At 47.7% G+C, this 27,834-nt stretch overlaps 1 protein-coding gene across 3 annotated transcripts in view; it reads right to left on the bottom strand.

The window, feature by feature from the left end:
• Positions 1-4,810: 4,810 nt before the first annotated feature.
• LOC119460522 (E3 ubiquitin-protein ligase SHPRH) overlaps positions 4,811-27,834 on the bottom strand; it is a 245,675-nt gene continuing 222,651 nt past the window's right edge. For all 3 annotated transcript variants that reach the window (XM_037721440.2, XM_037721439.2, XM_049655121.1), the window contains 3 exons: positions 24,023-24,109; positions 11,072-11,250; positions 4,811-4,971 (listed from right to left, as the gene is read on the bottom strand). In XM_037721440.2, coding sequence (XP_037577368.1) covers positions 4,827-4,971; positions 11,072-11,250; positions 24,023-24,109 — 411 coding nt within the window. In that variant the 3' untranslated portion in view covers positions 4,811-4,826. The remainder of the gene's footprint in view (positions 4,972-11,071; positions 11,251-24,022; positions 24,110-27,834) is intronic.

Consider the following 27,834-nt stretch of genomic DNA (forward strand, 5'->3'; position numbering starts at 1 on the left):
GCGCGACGCGATGTTCGTATTTTTGCTGGGGAGCGCGGCGATTGGGACGGCCGGAGAGAAACGCGCTCGCGCCGCCATCACGGAGGCCATGGGTAGCTAGAAGGGGGAGGTGAGAGCCAACGTCACACGGGCACTCGAAAGTCTTTTGAGCAAAAAGACTTCTCCCGAAAAAAGTTTCACCCGCAGAAACACGACAGGGAGCGATCTCTTTTTCAGAAGCGGTCTTTTCTGGAATAGGAGTTCGCCGATCTCCTTTACGGCCGAAAAGGAGTAGCCTCGAAACCAGTGGGCACGAGCAATTATCATATATTAAACAAAATAATCGAATGCGTAATTTTCTGTCACCTAGGCTTATCATAAAAAATAATGTTATGTCTCGCACAAGGTGTAGTAAACCCAGTAATGCTCATTTTCTTCTGTACTCTCGTAAGCAGGTCGAACGGGCCGGGGATGTCACGTGATGACGCTCTTTAAACCTTCTAGTAACGTTGCTTTAAACTACATGTTAAACTACTATAATACATCATTATATTAACGTTTATTATGTTACATTTATTTGAAAAACGTGTAAAAAATAAGTTTTTGCTTTATATTTTGAGATAAATAAGTTTTTTTGGCCTATATTGTTTGAACGCTAGCGCCACGCTTTCGGTAGTGTGTCCAGAGGAAATACTAAAAGGAGATCGTCGGCGCCGTGTGTCTGCTGCGCAACACCTCTTCATTCAAGTCTTTCAGCTTGGTAAAATACCGCTTGTGTAAAGAGTCTTTGCGTGCTCGTGTGACAGAGGTATAACAGTTTCTATAAACGTTGGCGAGAGCAACGGCGGCGGCGGAGTAGCGGTGGCTAGAATAACCACTGCAGCGGAGTGTTGCAAGCATGGAGAAAGTAAAAAACTTTTACCTCCATGGTTGCAAGCAATCATGACAGCAGCGGCGGCGCTGCAGTCGCCAGCAAGACCGCTCCCCGGGCGCGGAGGCACGGCGGTTGGTGCCGCAGGTTTCGAAGCGGGCGTTTCTGTTCGCAATTAGCGGTCGCATATTTGACATAACTAGCGTTAAGCTAATGCATACCGTTACCCTGTTAGTAGAGGAGACAATAAATGACTAGCAGCTATCCTCTGATGAGTGGTCAAGTGTTAAAGATGCATTCGCTTCAGGCACGTCACGGCCGGCACGAACATTTTTTTATTGCGATAGCAATTATATGGACACTCCAAAGCAGATTTTCTGCCGTCGGCGTCGCCGTTGCCGTCGCCGTGAGGTTCCGTATGACGTCAATGGAGATGAAATCGTCGCCGCGCGCCGCCGAACGCTGTATGTGCGAGTAAAAGGGCGCGAGGGACGCGCGCTTTCACGGGGAGTGAACGCACGGCGGAGAACAAACGCGCGTTCTGTGCCGTGCTCCCTTAAGGGCTGCAGAAGTAGGCGTCTCTTTCCTCCTTTACAATCACCATATATGTAGAGCAAACGCGCCTTCTTCTGACGCACGAAAGGCCGTGGGGGGGGAGGCGACGTTTAGCTGCGGCACCAAGTGCCTATTTATATCAGAGGCTCCGGCAACAGTCACCAACGCCGCACGCATTTTGTGCGAACGCGGGCAAAACGCCGACGGCGTCGACAACAGTGCTGTGTGTTGCCGGTGCTGCTGCATGTCCAAGTTTGTACAGCGGATAAAACTACTATCCTTACTCCGTATAGCTCTTTACTAAGTTGCTATCGCAATTGATGCTTCGCCTTTCGGGTGAAACTGCGACAACTTTTTTGTTGGTCTCGGTCGCACGCGTTCTACGTGCTTCCCCGAATCGTCGGGAGTGAACAAAAATTATTTCAGCTAATGCGAAGAATATTATGCTAGTGGTGTGGGTAAAGAGAGCTGCACCGATTTCTAGGCTCGCAGCGAAGAGCTTCTTAGGTCATATTACTGCGACGCACTGCATCCTGCTCGTCAAATCGGTTACTACCAATATATGATGCTTTAGAAATCATTCCACATAGGAGTTGAGTAAGCAAGCTTATTTTAGTTGCCAATCTGATGAACTAGAATGGTGGTGACCATGAAGAATGCTCAAAAGGATGACAGACAGCACTTGATTATATGATTCAATATATTCCCAACTATCATGCAACAAATTTTAAAAATATGCAAATGCCCCGTAGCTGGACAGAACCAAGGCAATGTTGTTTGCCGTCGCTTGTAGATACTCAGATTATTTTTTGCATTCCACCTAACTACATAACTAATCTGAATTAATTAATCAACTTCTCAATTATTATAACTAAATTAAAAGTGTCTATGAGAAATTGTAGAGCAACTTGAAAAACTACATATACAGCTTTCTGTTGCTCAATGCGTGCTGCATAAAAGTGTTTTCCGAGCGAGATCAAAGCCCGCGAATACACGAAAATTGGCGCGCGACTGCATGGCCGCTCGAGGCACTTTGCGTGTATTCGCTGGCTTCTTTCACCCTCGGAAAAACACTTTTATGCAGCACGTATTGAGCAAAAGAAAGCTGTATCGGTAGTTTTTCAAGCTGTTCTACAATTTTTTCATGGACACTTTTAATCTAATTATCATATTTGAGAAGATGATTAATTATTTAAGACTAATTATGCAATTAGGCGGAATGCAAAAAGTAATCTGAGAATTTAGAAGCGACGGCAAACATTGCCTTGGTTCTGTTCAGCTATACGGGGCATTTGCATATTTTTAAAATCTTGTTGCATGATAGTTGGGACACCCTGTATATGATTCAACAGGGGTTCGATTCGTTCGAAGTGCAGCTCGCAGATCTTCTCCTGTCTAAGGCCTTGTCTGCACGGGGCATGGCCCGCTGCCACGCTTTAAGTGCCTCATCATCATCAGGAACCGAGAAGAGGGATGGTTTTTCTGCTTTTTCTAGCCTGTTGTGCAGCCCGGGGCAACAAAGGGGTCACTGAAGTCTGCAGGTCTTTTTCAGTGTCAAAAAAGTGTGCAAAGCAATCTGTAGCGAGTTGAACATACAGCAACATATTGATTCTCTAGACATAGCTAGGCTATCCATATCAGAAATATTGTTAGTTGGCGATATCTTTCTCTTTCAAATATCATAAATTTTGTCCTGTGTACACATTGAAATACAATGTGTCTGTGCATGGTGTTCACACTGGAATTAAAATAACATGTTGAAGTGAAAAAATACGGATGAGGGAGCCGCCGTTTTGCTGCTTCTAATGCGCTTGTTTTCCTATTGCCAGAATTTTCAGAAATAAAGCGAAAGTACGAGTAAAAGCCGTGCACGTCCGCGTCAACAATGATGCAGTTAGCTTTTAGCCACAATAACATTCTAACGAAAAATGTAGAGGCAACTAAAAAAAAAAACCATAGACGGTTGGGGTAACAGGACTCTGGTACTGACATTTTAGGAGCCGGGGGGGCTCGAGACCCCCCCCCTGTAGTCGGCGCCTATGGCAGAGGTGATCATTTAGAAAGCTTGTAGTTTTCTCCCTAAAACGCTGCCTCCCGCAGTACCCGCATGGCCCATGAGCGAGTTTACACTGCAGTATCGAAGAGACCGTCCCTTTCTGCCCGTTCGGCATAAGAGGCATACATAGCACGAGACATGTTAGCATAACAATCTATACAGATGCAGCCATCAATACACAGCTGCATTTTGGTCAAAGAAGCGCCGGCGCGAGTCCGTCACAACGTGAGATTGGCAGCTTTGAAGGACGGTGACAACCGATATTGTCACCACCCCGTGTTGCCACTTATTGTGCGCACACCGTACGGTGAGAAGAGTGGTTGATTCCAAATCGCTATGGCTACAACTGGAATAGTTTTCTCTGCCCTAATTACTTACCATTTAGCTCAGGTCCGCTGGTAGTGCGTGCACGAACTCGTCAGCTGCGTTAGGCCTAACCTCCGCTGAACGAGTATGACACTGCAGCTCAAGATCGATGTGGCCGACTGACGTCCAAACATGTTTCGACTCATTTTAAGAGGGATTAAATGTCTATACAAGCGAACTTCCCGGCAGTCGCGTTGTCGTTGCGATGTTGTTGCTCAAGGGCCGATCGCACGAAGACCAGCCAGACAACGGTCCGCAGAGGGATTTTGTCGGCGTCGTCGGCACAAAAGCCTGTCACATTATACGACGACCTGGTGGCGCCGGTCGCGACGGCGTCATCATAGGTCTATGAAAAGATTCCTCTCAGCAACATGACCTGCCGACTAGCCGGCCGATCGTTAATGGCGTCGCCGTCTTGTCGGCTCGATGTGACCGGGCCTGCAACTCAAAAGGCGCCTGAGCGCAGACGGCCTGACTTGAAAACTTAAGAGGGCGCTCCATGAACGATAGTTTTGATGACCTTCAATTATAAGGTGGCAATTGAGAAGGCGGCTCACAATATCTGCTCACTGAAGCGGCTCGGATGATCGACATATATTCGTGATAAGCAGAGGTTTCGAGTGCGAAGTAAAGCGTCCCTTCGCGCACCTCGGAGAGATGTATACCTCCAGAGACAGGCGAACGATATGTTGAAATCCAGACAACACTGAAGGTCAGTGGCACGTCGTTGTGTAATGAAAATGAATTGAATTCTGGAATTTTACGTGCCGAAACCACAATTTGATTATGAGGCACGTGGGGGATCCGGATAAATTTGACCACCAGGGGATCTTTAACGTGCCCTCAATGCACGGGACACGGGCGTTTTTGCATTTTGCCCCCATCGAAACAGGGCCGCCGCGGCCGGGATTTGATCCCGGTACCTCGTGCTTAGCAGCGCAGCACCATAGCCACCACGGCAAGTTGTAATGAAGTAGACACTGTTCGCGGACATTGCGTTCACTTAAACAGATTCTTTAGGTCGTCGATGGTCATCTTCGCATGGTCCTCTAAGCAGCTCCGAGACGTCTGTGATGATTTTAAGAAGTCGACGATGCGTTCCTCTATAGTATTCTTCACCATGAAGCGATGAATGTAAGTCTTCCTGCACAGACACATACGAACCAAAACAAAGAGATTAATATCCACGTAACTTATCAAAGCAGGTTAATGGCAGCACATCACTATTCTTTTTTTTTTTTAATGTTCAAACAGGAATCACGGATACAGCTACAGACCACATAGAGTTCTGTTCAAGGGCACTGTAGCTACTACAACCAATTGTTTGCTACCAACTGCAGCTTTTCTTGCTGCTAAGTTTTCAGCTAAAAGATTGTGGCAATCTCTCACCTAGAATCCAAAATGATGTTTGCAGCGTTATAAGTTCATTACGGCCAAAAGTCCGGTGTCCTTAGGGAAATTATTATGGTGCGAAGCATTATATAGTGGCTCCTTAAATTACCAAACATTATATGCGATATAAAGGTTATAAACAGGAATAAGGTGCCTCAGAAAGGCTGGCCAACGTTTCGATAGGAGGACCCATCTTCGTAGACAGGTGCACCTATCGAAACGTTGGCCAGCCTTGAGGTACCTTATCCCTGTTTATAACCTTTATATCACGTGTGCGACTTCATCTGTCAGCATCCTTTTTTGATTTTGGACAAACGTTATATGAAAGGGTCAAGTGATATCACCCATATAAAGCCACCATGTGTATATATGCAAAAGAGAAGAAAGGAAACCAAGGGGCCCGATTTTGATTAATCATATCATAAGAAGCCAACAAACAATGATACTATGGACAACAAAGGGGAAATTACTGGTACTTACGAAGCGAATTAAAGAAATGATAAGTTAATGAAAAACAAAGTGGATGAAAAAAACAACTTGGTGCAGGTGGGGAACGATCCCACGTCTTCGCATTACGCGTGCGATGCTCTCACGATTGAGCTACCCGCGGCGCCGTTTTACCATCCAATTTCTGGGGTGTTTATGTTTTGCTACTACAACTAACTCTGGATGGATGGTTGAGGCTGAACCCTTTAAATCGGGCAGCGGCTCCCGCCACCTAGCTGTGACTAGTAGTATATTTTGTACTTAGTGGAGGGTGAAATTTCACTCTTGCTTTGATTTTAGCCACCAATCAGATAACTTCCGTTTCGTTATTTCTACCCGCTTAATTAATGTCTATTTTGCCTCCACTGTCCCTAAACACCAATGCTTTGAAAAAATCAGCCCCGTTGCTTTGCACTGTAGGGTAAAGCGCTTTACAGAAAAATATCAGGTGTTCAGCCATTTCCTCTTCCTCTCCACACGCACCGCACAACGTGTCTATACCTTGGTACTTGACTCTGTAAATCTTAGTCCACAATACTCCCGTCCTGGCTTCAAACAACAAAGAGCTTCCCCTAGAATTATCATAGATATTTTCTTTGGCAATTTCTTGCTTGAAAGTTCGGAATGTTCCCAGTGCTGATTTCGTCTGCATCCCTGTTTTCCACAGACACCTCTCTGTTTCCTTAACCTTTTTCTTAACCGCTGTTTCCTGGTTTGCACCCCTCCTGCAGTCCAAATATTTGATTGACAGTTTTCTGGTCAGCTTCCTCCATTTTGTATCAACATTCCTCATGTACAAATAACCGAAAACTCTCCTTGCCCACCGCTTTACCGCCATTTCTCTCAATCGCTCTTCAAATTCTATCTTGCTGCTAGCTTCCCTGCCCTCGAATGACGTCCATGGGAGTGTTAGCCAGCGCCACCATTCACAAACTTTGGGGGCGGATGTGGAACATCCTTTTTGCCGCAGGCGTCACGAGTACGTGACCTTTTTGGTGAGGGCAACTGGTCAATAAACCCACATGTGTTTTATACTGGACCTTATGAATGGGGGGGGGACCTGCACTACCACCTATCTCAGCATGGGGTGTTCACAGAGCAGGATATGAGGTTTTAAGCAGCCGAGGTGATTCTCGGCTTGGAGCACATGCATCGGAGATACGTTGTCTATTGGGACCTTAAGCCGGCCAACATCCTTCTTGATGAGCATGGGCATGTACGGATATCGGACCTCGGTTTGGCCTGTGATTTTTTTAAAAAGAAGCCCCATGCTAGCGTGGGCACCCATGGCTACATGACACCTGAAGTGCTCTCCAAAGGCACAGCCTACGATTCCAGCGCCGACTGGTTCTCGCTAGGCTGCATGCTGTACAAGCTGCTCAAGGGGCATAATCCATTTTGGCAACACAAAACGAAAGACAAGCATGAGATTGACCGAATGACCTTGGCCATGAATGAGGAGCTCCCCGGAAGCTCCCCGAAAGTCCTGCAGTGGTGGCCTAGCGGTAGAGCACTTCCCTCGTATGCGGGAGGTACCGAGTTCAAATCCCGGTGCCGCCAGGTAGCCACTGGTTTTTTCTAACGGGTAGAGATGTTCCCTGGCCTGGCGCTCGGCTCTCATAGGGGTTCACATCCCGAAAGAGGGCCCAATCAAGATTTCAGGAGTGATCTCTTGTCCAACCACAGACGGCCTTGTTGAAGAGCTGATGCGGCTGTGGGAGGCAAGTGCTGCCGCTGGGTACCTACCGGTAAAATAGATACAAGCGCGCTCCTGGCCTGGTGCTCGGCCATTATGGTATCTCAATGCTTGGAAGAGGTATTTGTCCTACCTGAATAGGTGCTTGGGGCGCCATGGAAGCGGCTCAAACATCACTTTTTTTCGTGCTCACGATGGTTTCGACCGGAATTCAGGGTGCAGGCTCCTTTCCCAAGCGTATCATCCCTGAAGGAAGCCGAACACCAGGCCGGGGTACGCTTGTGCCCATTTGAATCAGTTTGAACTATGAAACCACTTTATTTTCAATTAATTTATCATTTCTTGAATTCACCATCATAAGTACAAGTAATTTTCCCTATGTTGTCCTTGGTATCGGTTTGTTGGCTTCTTATGATATATATATCATAAGAAGCCAACGAACGATACCAAGGACAACATAGGGAAAATTACTTGTACTTATGATATATATATATATATATATTATATATATATATATATATATAACTCGAACGTCTGTATAACGAGGAACCAATTAAGCCTCGTCGAATTCCTATATGCCTCACATGTACTGTGAACGCCTCTACAACGAAGACCACTACAACGAATTTGCCTATGCAAGTAAGAAATCTAGGTATCCCCTAGGCTTATTTGTTGCTTTACGAAGAACGCCACTGCCCCCCCCGCAGATGCCATCAAAGTGCGCTCTGCGCGAGTGCAAATGGCATGCACTAGTGACGCAACTGAAGGGCCTTGCCAATGTCAGTAGTAGTCCTGCTGCGCTGCTGCAGAAATTGTTTTAACTCGTACTATGCTTGTTTCAGCGCATCAGTAGGTACGACAGCTGACGAATACATCGCAGTTGATGACGACCGACGACGTCTTCAACGCCGCTGAAGCTCCATTCCCCCTCGCTGTCGAAGCGCGCTGGCTGCCCGCTGTTGGGTGACGTAAGCAGAATGTCGCTTGGAGGTGCGCGGCTCTGCGCTCGCTGCAGCCTCCTAGCTTCGGTTTCGCGTGCGCCGATAGCCAATTTTCGCCGTGCCACAGTGCCGAGGGTAATCGCATATTTCCAGATCCAAACGTTGATATGGCTCGTATGGAGAGCTCGCTTAAATTTCCCAATTACACTGAGCCTGCTGAAACTAAAGGTTTAAAGGTTAATGGCTTTTTGTTAATTAGCGACTAATTACCAAGCATCATCCATCACTTCGAGGGCGCCACCACTGACTGCATGTCTGCGAAAGAACTGTCCTTTTGTTTTAAAGCGGCTATTTTTCAATATTACTTAGTCTTCGTAAAGAAACACCTGGTATAATTTGAATATATATTTGCATATGTAAATATGTAACCTTCTTTGGTCGAGGCACGTTTGCAGTCAGAGAGCATGAGGTGCTGTGGAGAGTGGAGAGCGGTGCCCAGGTAGTTATATATGCCTCTGCTGCTGCCCTCCTTTTCTCCTATTGTCCAATCCTCGAACCGATGAGCGCGTGCGAGCTGTGGGGTACGTAGCTGCGCCCAGTGGCGTCACTAGCTCGGAGTGCGCCCGGGCACGCAGCCCGGGGTGGTCCAGAATGCATACAAAAAAGTTTCCAGAATGAAAACAAAAAAGACCATGGAGATTTACAAGAATGGGAAGAACATCTCTTTAATCTTTTTTCTCTTCCTCATAACTTCTCTACCTATACATACCTTGTACCGATATCTATATGCCTTCAACTGATCCGGTCGTATCAATCTCTTCCCTGCTTTTTTCCACCAATACTCTCAACGGCTCTTGCTTATCTCGGCTGCTGACTGGTTGATGCTTCCGTCCACTTTAAACCTAAGCGCTTCTGGAAGGAGTACGTTACCTACGGGTCTCACTGGGTGAATCCCTTCACAAACCAAATGTTAGGATGTGCTGAGTGGTCTCCGGATTTTGCTGCACCATACACATGCCTCATCTTGTTGTGAGTATTTGCTCCAGTATGCTCTCGTCCTTAGGCAACCAGCTCGAGTGTTAAATAGCAAGGCGCTGCCCTTTGTGTAATCATACAGGTGTTCCCTTCGAATCTGTTTCTTCCCATTCTAGTAAATCTCCATGTTGGTTTTGTTTCCATTCTTTGCATCGAATTCACCGTCTCTGTTTCTCACACTTACTTTTTGATGACTCCTTATTAACACTTTCACTTACCCTGTACTGGGTTGCAGGGGCGTAGCCAGAAATTTTTTTCGGGGGGGGGGGGGGGGGGTTCACCGGCCCGACCGGGGGGGGGGGGGGGGGGGGGCATGCGTCTGCTTTTCTCTACGTGACGTGATCGATAATATATATTGGTAGTTTAAGCAGACTCTATACATGTATATCAAAGACATGGGACGGGGGCCCCCTCCCAACCCCCCCCCCCCCCCCCCCTCGCGTGTGCTTGTGAAGAAATTAAGTAAACAGTAAAGCAAGCTCAGTAAAATACAGTAAGCATGACATGTACAGTGGTCGTTTGGAGCAACGGTCTCTCATCGCGCCACTGAATGGACCAGTCTTCGAAAACGCATATTTGAGACGACCCGCCCGAACGGAGAAGACATCATTATATGTTAATTTCCGTTAAGCGTAGATGGTGTCGTCCTCGTCGGGGCGAAGTGCGTTTCACAAGTCAAGGACAGCTATACGCGTGAAAATGCATGCGTGACCAGGCTATACCTACTCCCATAGCAATAGCTTGTTCGCTGCGTCTTTGCGCTAGAAAACTTAAGTACGCGCAAAAACGGGGAAGGCTTTTTTTTTCGAAGCTTTCATCACCCTGCTTCTTCATACGAGAGGGTTGCATTTCCTGCGGCAAGTGCATGGGCCGCTGTGTCTTCCGCTGTGTGCGAGTGTGCAGCCGTCATTTGCCTTTACGTCAACAGATTCAGAATTGTACAGAATATTTCACCGCACAGCATAGATATGGCATGTGTACGCATTTTAAGTAGTGCGTGCAACTCATTTCTGCTTCACTTACGCCGGTGCAAACAGGAAGCGGCCTTGTACCTCACAGAATCTCAACTGATTGGTGTACTAGTTATTAGAGCACTGCACGGGCTCGGGCTTACCCGAAAGCCCGGGCCCGGCCCGGCCCATGGGCCGGGCCGGGCCGCTCCCACTTTAGCGTTGAAGGCTCCCACTTTAGCGTTCACAATGCGCGTGATTTGATACTTGGACTTAGTACTTCAGCTTGAAGAACAAAAGTAGCACATTTGTGAAATCACCTTAAGAAATACAGCACTTATTCACAGTACTCAAAATCCATAGTTGTGCAGCGCATCTCGTTCCAGAAGGCATAACTGCCACCAAAATTATTGCAAACGTTTTCTCCAGGTTACTCAAATTGCAGCCAGAATCGATGTGTAAAAGCTTGCAGAAGCTCAGTTCACAGGCTTTGTATGATTTGTTATTATTTATTATTGTGTTTCATTTGGTATTTTGCATGTGCCAGTCAAGTGTATGCTGCATATCAAGGGTATGTTTCTTGCGATATGTATAACACTGATCTGTATACTGTGCGCGACTCTTTGCTACTGTGTAACCTGCAGGGTGCCGAAGGCAGTTCGACCTGATTTTTAATAAACATTGTTTACCTTGGTTCCTGCTATAATTCTCAGTGGAAAGCAAAAAGAAGCAAGGAATTCTCACCGTGTTTGCCCAATACGATGAACCCGGCCTATGGCTTGCAGCTCCTCCCCAAGGTTGAGAATGGGTTCGACGAGGAGCACATGTGTGGCTTCCGTCAGGTTGAGGCCTTTGGCTCCCAATGAAAGCGGAAGCAGCAGCACCATGATTGATGGGTCGTGTCTGAATAGTGCTAAATTATTCTGAAAACAGAACAAATTGCTCTCGTACAGTGATGTTAGATGGTGCCATTCTGCTATCTGGGCTTCCCTAGTTCCAGCTTTTGTCCTTAAACACAGCAAAATTGAGTTCCTTTTTGTCTGTGCACTTCTCACAGCCAGAAGTCAGAGGAAAAAACAAAAAATTCAAAAGCAGCAATGCATGCTCAGAAGTTGTCACTACGGCTGAGCCAAATAAGGATGGCACTGCTTTGTTGCAGTTTTGCGCAGTGGTTGCGGAGCTCTGAAATTCGTTCACTTATCAACGTCTTTCTTTCATTCCAATGCATTTCTCGCTCTCTTTTTTTTTTTTCCAGCTCGCATAGTAGTGTGCACAGGGCAACCATCATCACTGAAATGTACTAGTATTTAAATTATAACCAAGCAGGCTTGTGTATCAGACGTAAAGTGTCCTGTCAAGCCTGGCAGTCATCATGGACGGTGGCTGATTTAGAACAAGGTGGCCAGCCTCCATTTGCGATAGTATGCAATAACTCCACGAGGAAGCATATGATTGTGCAGAACGAGACATGTCTTGTACAGATTGAGTCCGACACATCCTGCATTGTGCCAACCTCTCCCGCAAGCGCAGAGAATAAACTCGTTAATTGTTTATATAATCCGCAAGTCGGTTTTGTTTCCCACTCTCAATATCTAAAAGAATGAAATATACAGCGCACAACACTCTAGCTGTGTATCCGTAGCCACTACTTCCACACCACACATCATTCAAGCATAGGTGGAAAGTTTTCCTTTTTCCGGGGGGGGGGGGGGGGCTGATTAACTGGCTACAACGCGGCCTTTTCCGGCTCCCGTTTACCCTCCCATAGAACTCCATGTATATGCAAACCGCTTACAGGGCAGCCGCGTGAGACGAAATACCGGTTTATAATGCGGCTTCCACGGGAACATCTCGCCGACAAGGGCGGTAGCGAGCACGCTTCTCAACGAGGTGCGCCCACCGATGGGAGAGGAGATCAACGAGGGCGATGCGGAGGAGGAGCATGAGACGTGGAGCATGAGTCCAAGGGTGATAAAATCGTCGCCGCGCGCCGTATGTGTGAGTGAAAGCGCGCGGGGGACGCGCGCTTTCGCGGAGAGCGAACGCACAGCGAAGAGCAAACGTGAGCGAAAGGCCGTGGGGGTATGGGAGGGAGGGGAAGGGGGGGGCGACGCTGTGCTGCGGCACCAAATGCGTATCTTGCAACCGGGGGCAAGGGTAACTGGCGAGGCAATCTCCCACGCGAAAGGAGCAAAGCGGGAAGGCAGCACGGGAGGGAGGGCGGCTTTTACTCTGCCAACAAATGCGTTCTTGTGCTTTGCGCCTGTGCCGGCTGTCGGTGTTGTCGCGCGCACCGTATCTTGAAAGCGATCTCCACACGGCACGGCTCTGAGCTACTACGGAGGCGTGCAAAGGGGGCGGGTCAAGATTTATACTCGATCAGTCAGGCCGGTGTCGTCAGCGAAGCTCAGTAGCGCACGGAATAGCTTCGCGTGACTTGACGTGCAGCCCGAGGGGTGCAAGATTTCCTCTGTTGTCGAACAGGGCAAGCCGTGCGCGCGGTAGATGCGGGCGAGGGTGGCGCGCGCGCGCCCTCGAGAAGGCAGGGAACTCACAGAGTAGGTGCTGCAGCGTTTCAGAAGCGCGGCAGTCTTGGCAGAGGGGCGAGGGGGCCCCGCGGAGGCGATGCTTGCGCCCGGCGGGCTAGAGGAACGCGCGCTGGCGCCGTGTCCGCACCTCCGCGCCAAAAGAGAAAGGGAGAAAGCGCGTGACTGCGCGCTGTTTTCTTTCGCCGCCGTCGGTGGGGCGGCGTTTATTCGTATCAACCGACGCGGGCCGGAAATCAATTCGTAACAACCGTTCTCTAGTACGTTGCAAAGTAATGGGGCTCGGCCGGGACCACAGAAAAATTCGTATCATCCGGAAATTCGTATTAGCCGTGATCGTATCATCGAGATTCCACTGTATTACGACCACCACAGGTGGCCAGTTGCCCTTAAACCAGGCAACCTTGTTCTCCTGGACAGCCATACTTTAAGTAATGCAGCAACAGGTGTATCATCGAAGCTCGCACCAAGACGTTCAGGTCCTTATAGAATTACAAGGAATGTCGGTGCTAACGACTTCATGCTGACAGACCCAACGACAGGGCGCCGTCGCGGGATAGCCCATGCTGACCAGCTGACCACGTATTATGAACCCCGACTGGACATGCCTGCGACGGGTTCACATTCTACGGAGGGAGACGTGTAAGGACTGTGCGGGGGAGAAAAGATAAATATTTTTCAGAAGACCTTCCTGCACTAAAAAAAATAATCCTAGTAAATTCTGGAAAACGATAGGTCAACGTAGCTTGGGAAACGATATCTCGATACATAATGCTTACAACACCCCATATTCGAATGCTGACATTCCCATTGCATTAACCAGGTTTTTTACATCTGTTTTTACCAAAGAAGATAATTCTAGCATCCCTTACGTCAATGATTTTGATTACCACTACATGGCACCTATCGACATTACACTTAATGACATTGTACACCTGATCAATAACCTTAAAGTGTCCTTCCCGTCCTCCGGTGTCGACGAAATAAATTCAAAAATACTAAAAAATACCACTTCAGTTTCCAGCGTCATCTTACTTCGCATCTACAAACAGTCATTTTCAACAACCGAACTGCCCACTGATTGGAAAATAGGAAAGGTAGTACCCGTTTTCAAAAGTGGTAATAAACATTCGCATGAAAATTATCGCCCCACCTCGCTAACATGCATTTGCTGCAAGATGCTTGAACACATTATCGCATCGCATATCTACAATCACCTAGAATCAAATCATTTCTTTTTCCCAAATCAGTACGGATTCCAAAAAGGCTTTTCCTGTGAGTCACAGTTATTATTGCGATAGCAATTATATGGACACTCCAAAGCAGATTTCTGCCGTCGGCGTCGCCGTTGCCGTCGCCGTGAGGTTCCGTATGACGTCAATGGAGACGAAATCGTCGCCGCGCGCCACCGAACGCTGTATGTGCGAGTGAAAGGGCGCGAGGGACGCGCGCTTTCACGGGGAGTGAACGCACGGCGGAGAACAAACGCGCGTTCTGTGCCGTGCTCCCGTGACTCCAGCGCGGTTCACCATTGGTTCGGTGTTCGCTCCGTGATGGCGTCGTCTGCTCCGCTTGTTGCGGTGTCCTCGCGAGCTCCGGACAGTTTCCGTAATTTCGACGAGTGTTAAAGCGGGCGCTACGTGGACATAGCAGTAGCGTGGCCGATCCCGCTTTTTGTGGACGTCTCAGACCCGCGGCTAAGCATTCCGAGCATCGGTGACGCGGACTTCGCGACCGAGCTTCGGGCACGGAATGCTCGGACACGCGGCTAAGCCTCTCGCGCGTAGGCGTCTCCGACTCGGCGATGAAGCACATCGCGCGCGGACTTCTCGGATCCTTGCCTAAGCATTTCGTGCGTTGGCGCCTCCGACTGCGCGACTAAGCAAAGCGAGCGTCGACTTCTTGGGCCCGCGGCTACGCATTTCGCGCGTCGGCACATCGCTCAACAAGTGTCGACTCCTCGGACCCGCGGCTACGCACTTCGCGCGTCGGCACCGCGAGCTCGACTCCTCGAGGCCGCGGCTAGGCATTTCGCGCGTCGGCACCTCGGACTGTGCGACTAAGCTAAACGAGGATCGACTCCTCGAGCTCGCAGCTAGGCATTTCGCGCGTCGGCACATCGCTCATCGAGTGTCGACTCGGACCCGCGACTAGGCACTTCGCGCGTCGGCACCTCGAGCGTCGACTCCTCGAGCCCGCGGCTAGGCATTTCGCGTGTCGGCACATCGCTCATGGAGTGTCGACACCTCGAGCGTCTATTCCTCGGACCCGCGGGTAGGCATTTCGCGCGTCGGCACCTCGGACTGCGCGATTGAGCTGACCGAGCGTTTGGACCCGCGACCAGGCATTTCGCGCATCGGCACCTCGGACTGCGCGACCAAGCTCGTCGAGCGTCTATTCCGCGGACCCGCGACCAGGCATTTCGCACATCGGCACCTCGGATCGACCCGCGACTTAGCACATCGCGCGCCGACTCTGTTATCGTAATGCCACGATATCTAGTAATAATACCTATCATACCACCCCTTCATAAAGAGAACCTCATCATGAGCTCTGTTCACTAGGCCACTTGGGCTGGCACAGACACCTGGCTGTAGAAGTGAGGCATGATACAAAAAGTACAGGCTGGAAAGCACCTAGCAGCTGCATTGCTGCCTATCTATCAGTGGCTCTCCTAACCTCCATAGCCATTGTCAATGGAAGATGATTCAGAAGGCTGCTGAGAGCCTTCATTCAGTAACATGGTCGATTCTACCAAAAGAAAACAATGCCTCACTGACTGCACTATAGGCTGCTATCAATGAGGCAGTCTGCAGATACAACGCTAGAACTACTGTATATTTATGCCCACATAGTTCTGCACCTCACTTGGTTTGAAACCCAGGCACCATGCTCTTTGTAGAGCAGCAGTAAAGAATGCCATACAAACATGAAAAAGGCAGAACGAAGGCTCAGCAGACCAGAGGCCACATGTCCAAGAAGCCCCACGTCACAAAACACATCAAAGATTACAACTTTGGTGCGTTTTAGAGAACTGAAGAGAAGGTGCAACTTTGAGAGCCGTTTTCTCAAAACTGTTTTTTCGCCTTTCTGCTCAGTTCCTGGAGCTGATTTCTTCGTTACCGTTTAGCCTATTTTGATTCTGTTTTTTTTGTCACGTTCCTTGGACTACAGTGCAGGTCGAGACAGTCTCGCATTTTTATCTTGACATTTTATAAATTTATGGCGTGGCTATTCGTTCACCCCGAAAGTGTGCTTGGTGCGAAGGTAACTTGAAAAATGACTATCTAAAAAATTTATGTTGCGAAAAAAAAAAAGTAAGACTGTCACGACCTTCAGCACGCATTGAGCTATGCAGTCAATACTCAACGAGCCTTCCATCATGTTTTTTAAGCTCTCCAGGCCCTCCAGAAAGTTCAAGAGAGAAAAATTCTGCTCAATAAAATGTTCTCAAGGTATCACTCTGAAACTTTTATGGAAGTATTAGGGAGACATTCTAAACATTTGTGCCAATTTTCATCAAAATCCATGAAGAAATCAGGAAGTTGATTTTCAAAGCCACGTCCCCCCTTAAAGGCTGCAGAAGTAGGCGTCTCTTTCCTCCTTTACAATCACCATATATGTAGAGCAAACGCGCCTTCTTCTGACGCACGAAAGGCCGTGGGGGGGGGCAGGGAAGGGAGGCGACGTTTAGCTGCGGCACCAAGTGCCTATTTATGTCAGAGGCTCCGGCAACAGTCACCAACGCCGCACGCATTTTGTGCGAACGCGGGCAAAACGCCGACGGCGTCGACAACAGTGCTGTGTGTTGCCGGTGCTGCTGCATGTCCAAGTTTGTACAGCGGATAAAACTACTATCCTTACTCCGTATAGCTCTCTACTAAGTTGCTATCGCAATTGATGCTTCGCCTTTCGGGTGAAACTGCGACAACTTTTTTGAATTCACTACTGACCTTCATTACAACATGAACGATAATTTACAAATAGATTGCATCTTCCTAGACTTTTCTAAAACATTTGATCGCATAGCACATTGCCGACTAATATGAAAACTTTCTGCGCTTAAATTAGATTTGCTAACCCTGTCATGGGTCCGTAACTTTCAAACCGCCAGCAGTTCACCGTTGTCAATAATTACTTCTCTCCTCCTTCCGATGTTACATCCGGGGTGCCGCAAGGTAGCGTCCTTGGTCCTTTACTATTCTTAATCTACATTAATGACCTGCCAAATAACATATCATCTTGTTTACGTATATTTGCTGACGACTGCATTGTTTACTGTTCCATAAAAAGAGCTGATGATCACCAATCCCTCCAAAGTGACCTGGATCGCATTAACAACTGGTGTAAAACATGGCTAATGACTCCTAAAATTTCAAAATGTAAAATTATCTCCTTTACCCATAAATCAGTTTGTTCGTTCTTTCCTTACAACATCAATAACAACACATTGGCTAGAACCACAGGGTATAAATATCTGGGCGTTCACCTCACACAAACTCTTTCCTGGGTCGACCATATAACTACCATTTCTAATAATGCTTCTAGATCATTGGGGTATCTTCGTCGCAACTACAATCCACTACTCCTCACGTACATAAACAGGCCTACGAAACATTTGTCCGACCCCAGTTAGAGTACGCATCATCCATTTGGTCACCTCATCAAAAATATTTAACACAGAAGTTAGAAGCTATTCAGAACAGGGCTTGTCGTTTTATCACGCGGAATTATAACAACTTGTCCAGTGTAACCCAGCCAAAGCTCGAACTTTCACTCCATCCATTAACATTACGTCGTGACATTGCACTTTTGTCTCTCTTTCATAAATATGTCACTTCCACTCGATCTTCGCTAGCACAATTACAATGTTCCTCTCACTTATCGCACAGATTACACAATGACTTCAGCTACGCCCGTGTCTACGGCTCCACTAATGCTTTTAACTACTCGTCACTCCCGTGTGCCATACGACTGTGGAATGATCTTCCAAACAGTACCGCCCTTCAGCGTAATCACAATAAATTTCACGAGCATCTCATCAACCATTTCACTGATAATGCTTAGCTGGTCTATTTGCTCCCATGATCCATGCATCCTTTTTTTTTTTTTCATCAAAGTGATGCTGTTGCATTAAGTCCTGTTTGTTATCCCATCTAGTACCGGTAAACTGCGTAGTCTGTTTCACTACACTTCATTCGATCTGTCCAACACGCTGTTGAATTTCTTTTATGTGTTTAAACTTGCCTATTCATGTGACATACATATGACTAGTTTTGTACTTGGACAATTTTTTTGCTGTTGTTGTTCATTTTGTTCTGCACTGTTCTTACTGGCTTTGATGTTAACCCAATTTGTTCTTACTTTGCATTGCCCCCCTTACACAATGCCTCTGCGAGGCCTGTAAGGTACTTGTAAATAAATAAAAAAAAATAAATGTCAAAGAATGCCTTGCCCCCCTTGACGTTACCCACGAGCTCCCACAGAATGACACGATCTGGTTTTTGGATCTGTGCTTCACTTGTTCCGATATTCACACGCGTTGGAACTATGAACCTCGTGCTAACAAACCACATCTTCCTTTTTATTCTGCTCGTTCTAAGTCGTTCAAGAGAGGCGTTGCTAACCTTTGCCTAAATAATGCATTGAAAAAATTGTGCTACCATTCCGCTTTTTCTAGCTTTGCTTCTCAGCGCAAACGGCTTTTGCAGGCTGGCTACCCTGTGTACTTACAAGTTTCAGTAGCAGAATGGATTCTAAGAGAGTTTAGAAAAGACAACCAGCACGAAGATAATCCTACAACTGTACTTGGGGTAGGTCAAGCATTATCTCTTATATCCACACCGTCTCGCACAATCTCAAGAAAATCGCCAAGCAAGCGAATATTCGTGTGGTGCTTTCTGCCTCTAACAAACTTATGAGGATTTGCAAGCTCACTAATCCAAATAAGGAGGCTTCTCCTAGCTGTGATAAAACAACATAAAGAGAAGTTTGTTAATTGCACACATTGTGTTGTTCATTGCTTTCCACTCAAGTGTGGAAAACGTTACGTCAGTCAAACTGGCCGATGTCTGAATGATAGGCTGCGCGAGCATAGCTACAATGCTAAGAATTGCATTACAGCCGGGGGGTTTCTTGCGCAACACTGCAAAACGTGTGGTTGCAAACCGTATTTAGAAGAATGCAACATTCTAGGTCGTAGTCATAATCAGCTTACAAGAGAAATCATTGATGCGAAAGCTATCATAGGTCTTGGCCATGCATGTGTAGGCTAACCTTCATTAACGCTATCAAGCAATGAATTGGCGTATCTCAGACTGCCGCCATGTGCTTTCTGAATATGTTTTTACATGGTTATTTCAGGTTTTGTTTTTTTTTGTCGTCTTTTCATGTCACATGGTTCACTGAGTGTATAAGTAGTCACGAAAGTCACGAAATAAACCATCAGTTGGAAGCTAGCGCTCACCCTGTTCTCCGGTCCTTTTCATTACCCCTTCTACCTCCCTTTTTGCTCGTTCTGAGCCGCACTACAAGCTTAAAAGTCATGACATACCGACTCGCCCAAACTGCTACACTTTTGAGTCAGGGTAAAGTCGACGATCACCAAGAACTACGCCAAGGTTCAAAAAAGATTGAGTGAGATCCTTCAAGGAACAGGCTCGATGACAGACAACAGCAAAGCCATTTTGAAAGGACACCAAACACTCCTGGGAAAGTTTGAAACGTTGTTGGGAATGTTTGGTCCATGTGAGGAACTAGCAAGGGTCCTCCAAAGCACAACGTTTCGTGCTGCAGGTGTGAAAGAAGCTGCAGGGACTCTGTGCAAGGCAATGTCCCGCGTGTGGTCCAAAACCGTGTTTCAGGAGTTGTGGGACTGCACGAGTGCTGTTGCAACTCAGCTAGGTCTGAAGGAGCCTCGCAGTGGAAGGCTTACAAAGTCACCGAGGAGATTCGAGATGTCCAGCCCATCTCTCCCACCAGTTGCGCTCAATCCCAAACCAGCATTGCGCAAAGAATACTTTGAGGCGATTGATTGTATTAAGGGCGAAATGCAGCGACGCTTTGATCAGCCTGGCACGGTCCAGCTAGTGAAATGTTGGTTGATGGTGCCAGAGGAAGACCATTCTCAGCTGACCTCAACATGGCGTGCACACAGCTGATTTTATTCTAACTCGTCTTTCGGCACTTCTTCTATTGTGTCCAATGTCAAGTCTTTATCAATTGAAAGCATTTCAAAGGCTCTGCAGGCAAAATCTGAACAAGTCCATAGACCAAGTCGTCAAATACATGCAACTTCTCCTTTTTGTACCTGCATCTGTAGCTTCAGCAGAACACTCATTCAGCGATTTACGCCAAATGAAAACTTACATGCGGAACCGCATGACGCAGAGGAGGCTAACACATCTAACTTTTTACATTCACAGGGAAAGGATCGCTGCACTCAACTTAGAAGATGTGATCAAAGAATTTGTCACCAGGACTGCTGAGCGAACAGCCACTTTTGGTCTTTGAGGCGATCAGTAGAGTGTGCATCTGTCATCATACCTTTGAAATCTGAAGCAGACTGCACGCACTAAGTATATGTGCAGTTATCCATCTCTCTGCTCTTTACCTCTGCCTTGAATTATCGGATGTGAGTCCATAGACGGGCATTTAGAGCTGTATGATGAAGCAACACAGCCTTGAATAAGCTTGTGTGCATAAAGAATCATTTTGCTACGAGCAATGCCGTACACAGCTCTTCCCGCTTCGAGCGCTGTTTGTTTTCACACACAGAGCAGATCAGAATGCTCTCAAGCAGAAAAAAAAAAAAGAGACGGGGTATTTCATAGAGCTTCGCTTGATGACAAGGAGGACTGACAACCCAATGTTTACACTAGTAAACCAATGCACTGCTTCATTATTAGTACTTGTATACAGTAAAAGCTCGATGATATGAATCTCACGGGGTCACGAAAAATATTCGTATTAGCCGAAATTCGTATCATCGAAACACAATTAAAACTACTGCCGAATCTCGATAATTCGAACTCGAAGGGGCCCGACAATTTGTTCGAATTAAAAGGACGTATTTTTGAAGTATTCGTGCACCATAGCACGATGCACGAACGGCGCGAGTCGTGAAATATCGCGGCGCGCAAGCGCATAGCAAGCGCGGGCCACGAAACTGCCCACGCCGGCTAACGGTCGCTTCCCGATAACGACAGAAAACGAAGCTTCAGGGAGCGAGCGGGCGGCGCCGGCACACGGGTGCGCGCGGAGACCGTCGAAGGTGAGGGAGGAGGGCAGCAAGGAAGCGGACGCGTCAACTCCGCCGCTTCGGTGGCTCCCCTCGCCCTCCCTCTCAACTCCCTCGTAGCTCTCTCACCTTCGACTCCGTGCGCACATCTCCGTGCGCGCCCGCCGCCGTGCTGGCGCCAGCTTATATTAGCCGCCCCCTGAAGTTTCGTTTTCTGCCGTTATCGGGAAGCGAGCGTTTGCGGGCGTGGCAGTTTCGTTGGCCCGACTGTACCTCCGCCGCTGCTTCCCTCTGCGCTGCTGCCGCAGCGTGCAAGGTCAACATGTGACTAGAAAATAGAGGAGAATGGTTCACTGGCATTTTATCCGCGCGCTGAGACGTCGGCACTAGTGTGTGATAGAATACGGTTGTCTAGAACACTTTAGTCGGCACGTACACGCTTGTTCCGATGCGATGCAGAAACGGCGACCTTGCAATTTGAGAGAGGGGGAAATTTCCGCCGCGGGTTCTTTTTTTTTTCCGTTCCTTCGCGCACGGCATTGAGGGGTCTCTCCTGAGCTTTTGCTCTACGGCGGTGTCGGAGCAATGCCGGTCGGAGACGCCGCCGCGCTGCTAAGAGCATTGTCGGTGCGCGGTATGTTCGAAATAAGCGTGTTCGAATTAACGAGATTCGACTGTAGCTAAATTAAAGAATCAGAGGTGAACTCACTGAGGCACATGTACGTAAAGAGCATTTATTTCTTGAAGCGCCACCGCTTCAAACTCTTCGCGCCCAGTCGCGGAGTCCGCGCTGTCCGGCGCCGCGCCTCCGCACCAAAAGAGAAGGAAAGAAAGCGCGTGACTGCGCGCTGTTCTCTCTTTCGCGGCCGTCGGTGGGGCGGCGTTTATTCGTATCAACCGACGCAGGCTGAAAATCGATTCGTAACAACCATTCTCTAGCACGTTGCAAAGTAATGGGGCTCGGCCGGGACCACAGAAAAATTCGTATCATCCGGAAATTCGTATTAGCCGTGATCGTATCATCGAGCTTTTACTGTATTTATTACAAATGCTGCAATTACACGGCAGAGCATTGATCTTCGTACCTCTCACAATGAAAAATGTAGAGCTGTTCATATGTTGTGCATTCATATCTATTGTGCATGTGTGTAGTACAAAATAATAAGTGTGTACTAACGTTTTTCATTCCGTGTACACCAACCTGATGAAATGGCTCAGTTTTCATGTGATACTGCATTAAAAGCAGACCCCAAGAGCAGGGGACTTAGTGTGTATGCATTTCGTGCACTTATGTTTGTGCGATTACTGTTAGATTGTTCTCCCTCTTTTGTCTACACTGAATCTGCAGCTGAGGTAAAAATATGGAAATAATAAAGGGGCTGTGGTTTTGTTTGTGTTCGATGCTATATTCTAATCATGTAGTTTTTTTGTTTGCACACGCTTTTAAAGAGAACTTGCAGCATGGATACTTTCGCAAATAATGATATGCAAATCTGCAGAGTAATATAAATGTGATTAGCTGAAAATTCAGCTTCAGGCATTTCTTGTTTTTTCTTGTGTGTGCGCACATATTCTAAAATTACGAAACGAAACACGCACATAATTAGTGTTTATATAAGCTATTATAAAGCAATTAGCTGCAGTAGCTGTGTAGGCTAAATGCACTACAGTGCAAGAGATGCACGGTTCCAAAATATTCCATGAATAGTATGAGTGTAACATCTCATGACTTTTTTTACAAATAAAATATAGCAAGCACAATATGTTTCCTTTTTTCTATGAACAAAAAATAAAGAAACAATACAAAAATTCTGTTATTTCCTCCCCTGCACTGTCCGTTTGTAAGCCCCCCACCACTCAGAAAATACTTCTGGAGTCACTGGTCCTTATACATTGAGTCTATGGGGCCAGTGACGTTGCCATGAAGCAGTCCGAACAATCGAGCGTGTCTGAATTATCGGTCGAAAACTGTACTAAGGAGGTCAGTCCGACACACGCCGGCAAGCTGACATGCCCACGCTGCCACAGGGTCTTACTTGCAGCACTGAAATCGTAGCTTGAAAGCGCTGCCAGATATTTTGAGAGGGGCTAGCAGCCTCCCGTGCGTGCAAGCCTGGGCATTCTTCTTCAAATCAAGGCCACAGTACAGATAAAACTGCCATTAAAGTCTGATCAAGAAAGACATTTTGTTTTAATAGCACACCCAAGACATCCCCGACAGAGGCGGCCTTTCAAGGAAAGGTTGAAAAATGTCTTGTTTGTTGGGAGATTTCGAGAAGATGAAGTTGAAAAAGGTAACTTCTTCATAAAAGCAAGAGGTCCAAGGGACAGCCGCTTAAAGGCACAAAGTCTGGCCCCTTTGCTCAGATATTTCATATTTGTTGGCATCTTGAGGTGTTAGTGTCTACTAGCTTGAAAAGCACAATGCAAGATTTTTGTACAGGCTTTAACATTTCTAGGAAACACCTTTTGGATTTTCTTATACAAATATAGAAAGCCATTAGTAGCTTTTTTTTTTCACCAGTTTTTTTTTATTGTGCTTGGTTGCAAGTCATTTAAAGTAAACTGCGCATGGGACGCTGTTTATTCTAAGACCTTGCCATCACTGTGCTTCTAACCTCGATTTTTCTTTCCTCCTTCAGAGCAATATTTGGGTGATAAACTCTTTCTTTGTATATTTTACTTGGCCAACGTATGGCCTCCGAGTCTATGGTTCAGGATTGTTGATTGAAACTACCTTTCCACAGCTAAAGATCCTGCATCTGAGCACATGTAACGGACAACTTTCTTCCATTCAGAGGAAAGCGAAAACTTCCAAATGGAGTTTGGGGTAATTGATAGAAAAGATGCCAAGGAGGAAGATAAAAGAAAGAGCAAATACAGAAGTTAGCTTAAATGACATACACGAACCTTGAAGTTTGGTCCTGGCTTAAGAGTGATGTAAGACACTTCATTTTCTTCCAACGCTTTCTTCAAGACGTCAATTACAATAGACCACTGCAAAAGAGACCAAAAGAAAAAGAATCAGAGCAAATGTATGAGCCAACATTTTTGACAAATTTCTTTAAAAAGAAAGTATCAATACCAAGAAGTGAAGAAAACCATGTGTGCTACTTTGACACAATCAACCGGCAAAAGACATGCAATAAATAGGAGGCAAATGTCTTTCACTAGTATCATGCACAGGGGTGGGACTTCCCAAAGTCATTTTGGAGCAATTTTTTGAGCAAGTAAAATTGCGTTGTGAGCAGTTTAAACAGAGAATAAACAGAGTTAAACAGAGAATAAACCAACACAAAGCGCGTAGTAGAATCACGCTTTGTAGTTATAGTGTACTAGAATATGAAAGAGTGGGTCGAGCGGCGGCACAGCGCATGTTTTCCTGTAAAGCGGAAAACATCAGTTGAACTACTATCGAACTATACATTCCCGCGCCGACGCTCATGATGACAGAGGAAATTGTTATCAAATTATGCGGTCCAATCGACAAGCTAACATAATTTCTGGGTCACCATATGTCACCACAGACCCAGAGAGCCACAATCAACCCTGGGCTATAGGTACAGTAAAAGCTTGATGATACGATCACGGCTAATACGAATTTCCGGATGATACGAATTTTTCTGTGGTCCCGGCCGAGCCCCATTACTTTGCAACGTGCTAGAGAACAGTTGTTACGAATCGATTTTGAGCCTGCGTCGGTTGATACGAATAAACGCCGCCCCACCGACGGCCGCGAAAGAGAACAGCGCGCAGTCACGCGCTTTCTTTCCTTCTCTTTTGGTGCGGAGGCGCGGCGCCGGACAGCGCGGACTCCGCGACTGAGCGCGAAGAGTTTGAGGCGGTGGCGCTTTTGGTGCTTTTGTACTTTTCCTCCTTTTCTGCGAGCCTGCAGATGGAGTGGCTGCTGCGCTTCGGGCCACGTTCTTCGTGTTTGCGCCATTTTGCCTAGTCGCAGCGAGCTATGTCTCGCAAGCGGAAAGCACTCTCCTTTAAAGAGAAATTATAGATATTCTTCGAAAGGTCGATGAGGATCCCAAGAGGAAGCGGACGGAGTTGGCTAAGGAGCTAGGCCTCGCAACGTCAACACTGAGCACAATTGTTGCACAGCGAGACTATCATGAAAAACGTGCTTTCGTTCAACGTCAACGCGAAGCAAGCGAATTCGAACACGCTTATTTCGAACTTACCGCGCACCGACAATGCTCTTAGCAGCGCGCCAAATCACGCGGCGGCGCCTCCGACCGGCATTGCTCCGACACCGCCATAGAGGAAAAGCTCAGGAGAGACCCCTCAATGCCGCGCGCGAAGGAACGGGGGGGGGGGGGGGGGGGGGGAGGGGGAAGGAACCCACGGCGGAAATTTCCTTCTCTCTCAAATTACAAGGTCGCCGTTTCTGCATCGCATCGGAACAAGCGTGTACGTGCCGACTAAAGTGTTCTAGACAACCGTATTCTATCACACACTAGTGCCGACGTCTCAGCCACGCGGATAAAATGGCAGTGAACCCTTCTCCTCTATTTTCTAGTCACATGTTGACCATGCACGCTGCGGCAGCAGCGCAGAGGGAAGCAGCGGCGGAGGCACAGTCGGGCTAACGAAACTGCCACGCCCGCGAACGCTCGCTTCCCGCTAACGGCAGAAAACGAAACTTCAGGGGGCGGCTAAAATAAGCTGGCGCCAGCACGGCGGCGGGGGCGCACGGAGATGTGCGCACGGAGTCGAAGGTGAGAGAGCTACGAGGGCGTTGAGAGGGAGGGCGAGGGGAGCCACCGAAGCGGCGGAGTTGACGCGACCAAACCGCTTCCCTGCCGCCCTCCTCCCTCACTTTCGACGGTCTCCGCGCGCACCCGTGTGCCGGCGCCGCCCGCTCGCTCCCTGAAGCTTCGTTTTCTGTCGTTATCCGGAAGCGACCGTTAGCCGGCGTGGGCAGTTTCGTGGCCCGCGCTTGCTATGCGCTTGCGCGCCGCGATATTTCACGACTCGCGCCGTTCGTGCATCGTGCTATGGTGCACGAATACTTCAAAAATACGTCCTTTTAATTCGAACAAATTTTCGGGCCCCTTCGAGTTCGAATTATCGAGATTCGACAGTAGTTTTAATTGTGTTTCGATGATACGAATTTCGGCTAATACGAATATTTGTCGTGACCCCGTGAGATTCGTATCATCAATCTTTTACTGTATAACGTAAAACTATTCCAATCTGTCTTTATTGCGATAGCAATTATATGGAAACTCCAGGTGCATTTCTGCCGTCATCGTCGCCGTGATGTTCCGTCCAAAGTCTAGGGGCGATAACATCGTCGCTATGCTTGTATGTGTGAGTGAAAACGTGCAAGGGTGAGCCGACGATGGCAGCTTAATCTTGCGTGCGCAAGGGAGGAAAGTGGGCAGGAAGCGCGCCGTCCTCGTTTGCGAGCAGGGCACCGTGGAGGGAGGAAAGGCAGGGAGGGCCTGCAAATTGCAATCTGCATTGGGGACAGAGTGCGAGTGCTCATAGCTTCGTGCGCGCTGCGTCTTTGCCACTTAGTTCGCATTGAAGCGAGAGGCAGCACGAAGGACCATTCGTTGTGTAGTTTGCTGTTTGTTTTTCTTCTATATCATTTTTTTTGTTTGAGATTAAATGTTCTTTTACGTATTTGCTTTCTGTCTCTGTCCATTTCTGGAGCGCTGAAATTCGTGACATGAACGCACCCCTCAAATCGTGCACTGTGCAACAAAGAAACCATTGAAGCAGAGCAGCGTCATGTTCCATATAAAAGTCAAGTGCAATAAGACCCTACTGCGCACTGTATGCTTTCAGTGCGAGTGAAAGCATGCAAGGGTAAGCCCAGAAGAAGAGTGGCTTGATGAGCGTAGTCTTCCCGTGCAAACAAGGGGAAAGGGGGAGCACGCAAAGGGGGAAGGGAGTGGGGCCAGGTTGTCGTGCATCTCCTTTTCTAGCGCGGCTGTGTCTGCACACAGCTGTCAGCGTTGTTGAGTGCATATGCAGCTCACGCACCGTGTTTTCGAGGTATAATCTGTAGCATGTGGCTGAGCTGAGATGGCATGGCATCGTGCGATGTCTTTCCACAATCTCAAGTATCGGAGATGAATTACAGCGAGAGGCAGATGAAGCATTTGCCAGCGTTTTTTATGATAGCATCGTCCCACTCTGGGTGACACTATCAGCTGTGGGGGCGGAGTGGACACAAAAGCGTAACTGGCTTTGCTTCATACCACCGATGTGAAGATATCATCAACATGGCATGAAACCATATTGACACATGTACTTGTTTATCTTTCACTGGTGACCGCTTTTCACCGGCTAACAAATGTTAAACATTATCGCTCAGCGCCAACACCAACGTCGCCAAGGACCAGCGAGCTAGCGATAGGCAGCAAGGACTTCTGCCTAAGTAGACTTCTTCCCGAAAAAACCACAGCGATCAAGGCCAAGTCAACAACCCCAATGGCAGCCCCAGCGTGCCCCATCCTGCTGTAACAACCTCAGGAGCCATTGACCTTCCGTGGATCATCGGCTGAAGACCCTGAAACCTGGCTGGAGACATACGAGAGGACCGCGACGTTCAACAAATTGGATGACGCTGCTTGGACCTGGTTTGAGAACAGAGAGACCATCCTGGTGACGTAGGACCTATTTCATGAGAACTTCGTGAGGACCTTCACGAGTGTTGCATGAATGGAAAGGGCCGAAGTCCTCTTAGAAACCAGAGTGCA

This window comes from Dermacentor silvarum, chromosome 8 (assembly GCF_013339745.2).
Source record: "Dermacentor silvarum isolate Dsil-2018 chromosome 8, BIME_Dsil_1.4, whole genome shotgun sequence".
NCBI lineage: Eukaryota > Metazoa > Arthropoda > Arachnida > Ixodida > Ixodidae > Dermacentor > Dermacentor silvarum.